Below are 9862 nucleotides of genomic sequence, written 5' to 3'. Positions count from 1 at the left end.
GGAGTTTCACCATATTGGCCAGGCTGGTCTCAAACTCCTGACCTTGTGATCCTTCCACCTCGGCCTCCAGAAGTGCTGGGATTACAGGTGTGAGCTGCCGCACCCGGCCAAAGCTTTGGTTTTTACCAACAGGGAATATTTATATAATTAATAAATTAAAAGATCTTTTTTCATGTATCTTTGGAGATTTTAAATTATAAATATGCTTGGTCAAATTGATATGTTTACTATCAAAATAAAACTATTTGGGGTTGTAGAATGTTTTGGCCTCAATTTTCAGAAATTTTAAAATAGAGTCAGGAATATAATTTTATACAAGTACATATTTTTTTTTTTACTTTGGGATATATTTTATCTTCCAATGTAGGTCTTTCTGGAATATTTGATACTAGTGTGAACAGTGCCAGCAGTAACACTAAAGAGTCTTCAGTGATGAATTTTCTGTCTACTGCTGAATCCCGAACTGCTCAGGCTGCTGCTTCAGGAACTACTCTCTTACCACAGTTCAGGGCTCCATCCTGGCAGACAGGTGATTCTCTGTTTTTAGAATTTTTAAGTCCTATAAAAATGCTGATGAAAAATATACATTTGATGGCCTTGTCATTGTAGCTGGGAGTTTTGTTACAATATTGATTTTCCACTGAACTCTAAGACCTGGAATTTTTCAAAATTTTCAGGTGAATAAAATTCAAGAATTTATTACTGGCAGAAATTTCGTTTTAGCATTCGACAAAAACTAATAAGTTGACATTGAGGGGTAGATAATGATTAAAGAAGGTCTGATATAAGGTTTATATCTAGCAATTACTTGTCTACTTGAAACAAGCAAATATTAAAATTTATTTTAGTGACTTCAAAATGGATAGGTGGTATAGTAAAAAAATTCTTGGGACTCATTTCATTGTTAGTGTTATATAAAGTTATCCTTAATTGGATAGATTAAATCATTAATAAGAGCCATTACAAGTTGATATTATGATGTGCCCATTTTCCAGCAATAATTACAAGGTCTATAATGTGCTTTTCTATTTCATTTTTCTTATTTTACTTTTCAACCGTTTCTCATCAAAAGTTATATCTATATATTTCTGTTTTTTGTGGTATGACAGGAATTTTTTTTTGGAGTTTTTTTTGAGTTTTGTTGTCTTAAAGAAGAAATGTCATAGTGTATTTGAGAATATGTTTTTAAGGGATAGCTATAGGAAATAGTATTTTAACATTCTCATGTAAATTCCACTAATAGAAGTTTCTCAGTATACCTTAGTGACATTTTTTTTCCTGCTTCTAAGGAGATAATTAATGATTTGGTGAAATAAAATATTTTAAAACACAGCTTTATTTTTACTGCCTGAAATAATTTTATATTTCATGTATTTTCCTATTAGTATATTAGTTAGATTTTCCTATCTGTATATTAGTGCTGAAACTTGAGAGTTGAAGAAATTTTAAAACAAAAGAAAATCTGTTAATATTTCTGTGAAGTGTTTTTACTCTTGTGTAGTTTGTTTTTAAAGTTTTTTTGGCTTTTTAGGTTTCAATTTTGTTTTGTTTTGTTTTTTGAGACACAGTTTCACTCTGTCGTCCAGGCTGGGGTGCAGTGGCACAATCTTGGCTCACTGCAACCTCTGCGTCCTGGGTTCAAGTGATTCTTGTGCCTCAGCTGCCCGAGTAGCTGGGATTACAGGCATGCACCACCATGCCCAGCTAATTTTTATGTTTTTAGTAGAGATGGGGTTTCACCACATTGGCCAGGCTGGTCTCAAACTCCTGAACTCACGTGATCTGCCTGCCTCGGCCTCCCAAAAGCGCCCGGCCTAGGATTCAATTTTTAACAATTCATTTTTACAATTATTTGTTAAATTGCATTGAACAATTCATTTGTATCTGATCCTATAATTGAATTGCATTCAGAAGGGCTTGGACTCTCAGGTTAGTAGGTAGAAGTTTTTTTATTTTTATTTTTTCAGAGCACGACTGATATTACTATCATATGGACATTTAAAAGAAATTTAATGGATTTTTGAGCACATTAAACTGGACCTAAACTAATGTACTCTAAATGGGAAATAAAAATGAAATTGAGACAAAAACATACACAACATATAAATATACCATTAGTTGGAAGAAGGTATTAGTGTGTTAGGATAAGGAACATCTTCTTTTGACATGTTTGAGATTATAATATGAGCATTAGATGCATTTCAAAATAGCTTCTGTGGGCATACTGTGGTGAATTTGCTAGCCTCTGTGACTCCCTTCTACATTAATCTCATAAATCATGCAAGTAAGTCAAGTAAGAAAGATCTTTTATCACTCTACTGGATAGAAGGATTTCAAGAAATAGAAGCTCCTTACCACCACTTTAAGCCCCAAATATTCTCTGTCCTTTCTAACTAGCCTCTTCCTCATTCTAGGCATAACTGTGATAGTGTCAGTCACCATGTAATTACAATTGGTTCTTTAAATATGATTTGATAGATGTGACATAAAACACTTACCTCATAATAACCATTAAAACTGAATCCATTATTTGTAACTTTACATTTACTTAAATGTCAGTTCTTTATTGCTGTTTACTTATTATGTTTTAACGCCCCCCCCACCCCAGCACACACAAAAGAACAATAGGAGTTCTCTGCTAAAGAGCAGTAGAGTCAGTTGGTTGGAGTTTCATGAATATCACTTGACCCTCAGCAAGTTACATCACCAGTCAACCCCCGTTTCCTAATTGCTAGAACAAAGGAGTTGAACTATATTATCTCAAAAGACTACTCTAGTTCCTGTCAGTTTCAGTGTATTATTTTAAACATTTCTAAGTGTTATTTATTCTTTCAAGTGCCACTAGATATTTTCTATCTTTGTAGTAGTAATTCTTTTTGGATATTTAATGGAAAGTAGGAAAATATTTTTCAAAGAGCCAGAGAATTGTTTTCCCCATTTTTCCAAAAATGAAAAAAAAAATTTAATGGAAGTTCACATAAAACATTTAAATAGTAAAAAGGTATATAAAGTGGAAAGTGATAGTTCCTAACTTTTCAAAAAGGAATTAACAGTTTATTTATTTTTATTGGATATCCTTCTATGTCAAAACATATACATCCACCTTCATCAATGTTTATGGCAATAGTATTATTATTATGATATGCTATAATTATTTGATCCCTTGTTTATGGACTTTTTGTTGTTTCTACTTACTGTAAACAGTAACTATAATGAACATCTGGTACAAATATTTTTTGTATGCACTTATTTCTATAGAATAAATTTCTATAGAACTTTCAGATCACAAGGGTGTACCCATTTTTACTTTTGCTATATGTGGCTAAAATGCTGTCCTGAAATGTTAACAGTCTCTTTCTGACAGTACTTTATTAATTTCTGATCAACTTTTCATGATAAACATGCATCTGTTGTGATTGGGAAGTTGTTCATAGGAAGTCAAAGCTTGAAATGCAAGAGATTTTTAAAGTGAATATATTGTGGTAAGAGAAACTGCAGTTCACTGACTGGTTTTTTATATTTATTTATCATGTTAGATGTAGGCAAGTTAGTGTTTTTTTTTCCATTTTAATGTTATGTACATTTTAGTTTGTCCGGTGGTATTTTGCATTGGGACTTTGGGATAAATTAATCACTAGAGATAAGTACATTTTTACTGATTTCTTCATTTTCCTATGACCTTATCAAACTGCATATAAATTCTCTTATATAACAATTACAGATATGAATTGCTGATATCATTGTAACTTCATTTTTGCTCTATGAAAGCTAGCTAACCCAGGCGTGGTGGCTTGCACCTATAATCCCATCACTTTGGGAGACCAAGATAGGAGGATCACTTGTCCCCAGGAGTTCAAGATAGCCTGAGCAACATTGCAAGACCTCATATCTCTACAAAATTTAAAAATTAGCCAGGTTTGGGGGCATGACCTGTAGTCTCAGCTACTTGGGACACTGCGGCTGCAGTGAGCTATGATCACAACACTGCGCTCTAGCCTGGGCAACAGAGTAAGACCTTGTCTCTTTTTTTTCTTTTTTTTTTTTGAGACGGAGTCTCGCTCTGTCGCCCAGGCTGGAGTGCAGTGGCCAGATCTCAGCTCACTGCAAGCTCCGCCTCCCGGGTTTACGCCATTCTCTTGCCTCAGCCTCCCGAGTAACTGGGTCTACAGGTGCCCGCCACCTCGCCTGGCTAGTTTTTGTATATTTTAGTAGAGATGGGGTTTCACCCTGAAGACCTTGTCTCTTAAGAAAAAAAAAAAAAGAGGATGGGAGTGGGAAGCTAGCTATTTTGAAATGTAATTTCAAAATTTACATGTAGAACTTACTGGTCAAGTTTTTCAGTCTTAAGACATTTTAATGGGTTATGTAAGTCACTACTATGAAAACATATATTAAAGTAATTGTTATCATAATTACATAAAAATCTTTGTGCCTTTTCTTTATAGGCATGCATTCTTCAGCAGCAACTGAGCTGTTTGCTACTGGACCTTTGCCAAGCACTGGAACACTTCCACCATCTCTCTCTGCTTATCAACATCCCACCACCTTCAGCAATAGAAACTTTGCTACCACTTCACCTTTGGTGCTTCAGGATTCAACTTTTAACACTACATCAAATGGAATTTTAAGTCATCATGACCCTTTGCTACAAATCAAGACTTCCCAGGGAACTGTTCCAACTGCTTTGGCATTTGAGCGCCTGGGCAGTTCTGTATTAAGTAACAGCATACCACCTCAGTCTTCAACATACCGCTCAGCTCAAGAGTCTGCACCCCATCTTTTACAACCTCAATTTAGTTTGTTGCCTTCAGCACTTGGGGGAGCCCAGCAGACTCCTCAAGCCTACAGTTCAACTCTCTTTACTAGTTCTACTGCTTCCATTGAAAGAGCTCTTCTTCGAGAATGTAGTGTTATCAAACACCATCAGCGGCCTTCAGGTACCCAGTCAATTCAGGCACAACTGACTGGTTCACAGCACTCCTTACATAGTTATCTATCAAATTCAAGTGTAGTTAATTTTCAGGAAACAACCAGGCAGTCTTTATCCTGTAGCCCAATTGGAGATTCCACTCAGGTGAGCAATGGAGGATTACAACAGAAGACCTCCCAGGTCTCAGTGGAACTTGCTCAGTCTTACTCATCTGCAATTCCATCATCAGGGTATCCTCCTTCTACTACAAAAGTAAAAAGCTGTTCTACAGAACAACCACTAACATCAACCAAGACCCCTAAACCTCAAAGTATAATTCCTCCTGTGCAAACACTAAGCTATTCCAAACCTTTACATAACCAGAGTTCTGTAATATCGGGCCAAGCACAAATTTATTCTACTGCGCAGCTACCAAGCCTTTTATCAGTCAGTCAGTCCCAAAATTATGGTTTAGTACAGCCACATAATGTGCCATCTATTGTTCATTCACAGGTTTATAGGTCCAGCAAGGTTGAAAAATTGCCACCCTTGTATAAAACATTGACTTTTTCTGGGTCATCTCAGACTATAACTCCTGAAAATCAGACACTTAGTTATTCATCTAATCAGCAAGAGGTATTGTCTTCAGTTACAAATGAGAATTACCCTGCTCAAACAAGAGATCTGTCTTCAGTCAGTCAGTCTCAAAGTTACTCATCTGGTCATTCTCAGGGTTTATCACCAGTTAGCCAGACACAGGTTAGCTATTCATCTCAATCACAAGTTTTGTCAGTTGTTAGTCCTTCAGAAAGCTATGCTTCAGGGGAGTCCCTAACATTAACAGCCCCTTCTCTTTCTTATTCTTCTGCCTCTCGGGCTCAGAATTTGCCAGACTCTAGCCCGACCCAGAATTATATTTCTATGCATTCTTCTCAAAATGTTCAGACTCAAGAGTCATCATCTCCCCAGTCCCAGAAGTTTTTGCCTGGTGTCCAGTCATCATCTTTTGCATCCTCTACTCATTGTCAGACATTACAAAATAACATAACCTCCCCTGACCCAAAGTCTTATGCTGAAAGAAAGCTTGACTCAGATGTGTATACATCTTCAAAGCAAGAAGATGGTTTTCCAATGCAAGAGTTACAGGTATTGCAGCCACAAGCATCTCTTGAGTCGTCAACCCAAAGGCTATCTGATGGGGAAATTAATGCTCAAGAATCAACTTATAAGGTGTCAAAGGCAGATGACAGATATTCTCAGAGTGTAATCAGAAGTAATTCCCGTCTTGAAGATCAAGTTATTGGGGTTGCTCTACAAGCGTCAAAGAAAGAAGAAAGCGTTGTTAGTTCAGTGACACAGCTTAACCAACAAATTGGCCAAGTCAGTAATGCAGCTACCCTTGATCTTAAGAATGCAACTAATTTAATACAGACTCCACAAATAAGGTTGAATACTAAAGACTTAAAGCAGCAGCATCCTCTTGTACTTAAGGTGCATGAATCCAAGGTCCAGGAACAGCACAATCAAATAATTAATGCTTCATCTCAGATTCAAATTCCAAATCATGCTTTAGGGCATGGCCATCAGGCATCTCTTCCTAATACACAGGTCCTTTTAGATTCTGCCTGTGATTTACAGATTCTTCAGCAGTCAATACTGCAGGCAGGTTTAGGTCAAGTAAAGGCATCTTTACAAGCACAGCGTGTTCAAAGCCCTCAACAAATAGTACATCCTTTCCTTCAGATGGAAGGTCATGTTATTCAAAGCAATGGCGATCATTCTCAGCAGCAACTCCATCCTCAAAATTCTGAAGTTATGAAAATGGACCTCTCTGAGTCTTCAAAACCGTTACAACAACATCTAACAACAAAGGGCCATTTTAGTGAAACAAATCAACATGACTCAAAGAATCAGTTTGTTTCTCTTGGATCGATGTGTTTCCCAGAGGCAGTGCTTCTTAGTGATGAAAGAAATATTTTATCAAATGTAGATGATATCTTAGCAGCTACAGCAGCAGCTTGTGGAGTTACACCTTCTGAATTTTCCAAGTCAACTTCAAATGAAACCATGCAGGCTGTTGAAGATGGTGATTCTAAATCTCATTTTCAGCAGTCGTTAGATGTCAGGCATGTGACTTCAGATTTTAACTCTATGACAGCTACAGTAGGAAAGCCACAGAATATAAATGATACTTCCTTAAATGGAAATCAGGTTACTGTGAACCTTTCACCAGTACCTGCCCTTCAGACAAAAATGACTCTTGATCAACAGCACATTGAAACACCTGGTCAAAATATACCAACTAAAGTAACTTCAGCAGCGGTTGGACCAAGTCATGAAGTCCAGGAGCAAAGTTCTGGCCCATTCAAGAAACAGTCTGCTACCAATCTTGAATCTGAAGAAGACAGTGAAATTCCTGTTGATAGTACCTTAAATAATAACAGAAACCAAGAGTTTGTTTCTAGTAGTAGAAGTATAAGTGGAGAGAGTGGTACATCAGAGAGTGAATTTACCTTAGGGGGTGAGGACAGTGGTGTGTCAATGAACCCAGCTAGGAGTGCACTTGCACTGTTGGCCATGGCCCAATCTGGGGATGCAGTCAGTGTCAAGACTGAAGAAGAAAACCAAGATTTAATGCATTTTAACCTTCAAAAGAAAAGAACTAAAGGAAAAGGGCAAGTTAAAGAGGAAGACAATAGTAATCAGAAACAGCTGAAAAGACCTGCCCAAGGCAAACGCCAGAATCCAAGGGGAACAGATATATACTTACCATATACTCCTCCTTCCTCAGAAAGCTGCCATGATGGTTATCAGCATCAAGAAAAAATGAGACAGAAGATCAAAGAGGTGGAGGAGAAACAACCAGAAGTCAAAACAGGATTTATTGCGTCTTTCTTAGATTTCCTGAAATCTGGGCCCAAGCAGCAGTTTTCCACTCTTGCTGTACGAATGCCTAACAGGACTAGACGGCCAGGGACCCAGATGGTTCGTACATTTTGTCCCCCACCACTTCCCAAGCCTTCATCTACAACACCCACACCTTCAGTGTCTGAAACTGGCGGTAACAGTCCATCAGATAAAGTTGATAATGAACTTAAAAACTTGGAACATTTATCTTCATTTTCTTCTGATGAAGATGATCCTGGATGTAGTCAAGATGCTTATAAAAGCATCTCTACTCCCTTAACTACTTTGGATGCTACTTCTGATAAAAAGAAGAAAACAGGTAAAGTTTTAAAATTTAGATTCATAATTATTACTTTCTTCTTTTTCGGGCTATAGCTCACATTTTAAGCTTTTTTCACTTAAAGCAGGTCTGCAAGTATATTTTCAGGACAAAATGTATAGGTAGGTATCTTAAGGACTTTTTAAAAAAAATTTTCTTGCCTATAGGAAAGGTCTGGGTTTTAGGTTAAGTAGTTCTGATTTTTCTTGGCTTTTTGCCAAAGGCAGCATAATCTGTACAGTGTGCCATCCAGATTTCTCTAATCTGAGACATTGTGAGGTAATTGAGGCACTGTATCATGGGTATTGCTGTAGTATAAACCTGATACATTTTCTTAGTTTGCCAATTTTATCTGAAGATTAACATTTTAGTATTAAATATGGTTATGTTTAAATATGTTGCAGTAGTCCAAGTGACAAATGATAGCTTTTTTCAGATGAGACAACAGGGATGTTACAGAGTTAAAATCTGAACCATTAAATATGGTTATATGCAGCATGCGTATAATAATTAAGATAAAATTTAAAAATTTTGTGCTGGCTCCAGATTATATACCCAAATCTTTGGGTATGTGTTTCACTTGACTCTGTGGCTAAGGGAGCTTTAGAGGAAATATTTTAAGAAGCATTGACTTTATATAAACAATTGGCAGTAAGTATGGAATTTTCTATTGTAAGAAACATGCCAAGGAAAAGTTTATTTGTAACAATAATACAACTGCCACCTCTGTGCCAGGAACTAGTAGCAATGTTGTGAGATACACATTGTTATCTCCAATATACAGATGATATAACTGAGAATAAATGAATTATGTGGGCCCATACCCCTAGTAAGTGACAGAGCTGGAATCTGAACCCAGGTTTGTCTGGTTCTAGAGCCCACATTCTTTCTCAGCTCTTTAGGATAAATAGGGTGGTGCTTGAAGATTTAAACTTTGTTTTGTAACATACTTCCCAGCTTCTCTCTGGACTTGACTACCTTTAACTTCTAAAGTGTTACGTGACAACTGGTATCCAAATAATCTGTTAGCATAAATATCTGATAATACATTTCTAAAGAATTCTCATTTCATTACACAGGGAAATTAACATGATAGAAAGTCAGTCTTAGATTCAAAGACATTACTACCATGGATGTGTCTAATCCTAGTACGGTTTTATAATGTCTCCCCCAATTCAGAGTGCTTTGCAATCACTATTCTATTCCCTCTTACATTCCCAGAATAAACCTTTTGTAATCTCGGTTCTAAAACATGAGTCTAAAACTAGTTTCTTCCAGACATATGTTATCTCATTTTTAGTTAAAATCATCACTGTCAACCCAATCCTTACTATTATGTCTTCGAAGTTCTCTTATCACCATCCCTGTTGCCTCATCTGAAAAAAGCTATCATTTGTCACGTGGACTACTGTAACTGACTACTCATTACAAACATTTTTTCTTTTTTTATTATTTTAAGAGACAGAGTCTTGCTCTGTCACCCAGGCTGGAGTACAGTGGTGTGATATTGGCTCACTGAAGCCTCAAACTCCTGGGCCCAGGCAATCTTCCTTCCTCAGCCTCCTGAGCAACTGGGACTACAGGCACATGCCACCATGCCTGGCTAATTTTTTAAAAAATCTCTTGTAAAGATGGGATCTTGCTATGTTGCCCAGGCTGGTCTTGAACTCCTGGCCTCAAGCAGTCCTCCCGCCTTGGCCTCCTAAAGTGCTGGGATTATAGGCATG

The 9862-nt window shown here is 37.0% G+C and overlaps 1 protein-coding gene across 2 annotated transcripts in view; it reads left to right on the top strand.

Annotated features, from left to right (window-relative positions):
- Positions 1-9862, top strand: part of QSER1 (glutamine and serine rich 1) — an 85026-nt gene that overhangs the window by 37677 nt on the left and 37487 nt on the right. For both annotated transcript variants that reach the window (XM_050758757.1, XM_050758758.1), the window contains 2 exons: positions 368-529; positions 4446-8135. In XM_050758757.1, coding sequence (XP_050614714.1) covers positions 368-529; positions 4446-8135 — 3852 coding nt within the window. The remainder of the gene's footprint in view (positions 1-367; positions 530-4445; positions 8136-9862) is intronic.

Source organism: Macaca thibetana, chromosome 14 (assembly GCF_024542745.1).
Source record: "Macaca thibetana thibetana isolate TM-01 chromosome 14, ASM2454274v1, whole genome shotgun sequence".
NCBI lineage: Eukaryota > Metazoa > Chordata > Mammalia > Primates > Cercopithecidae > Macaca > Macaca thibetana.
This window is presented reverse-complemented; position numbering and strand designations above follow the sequence as displayed.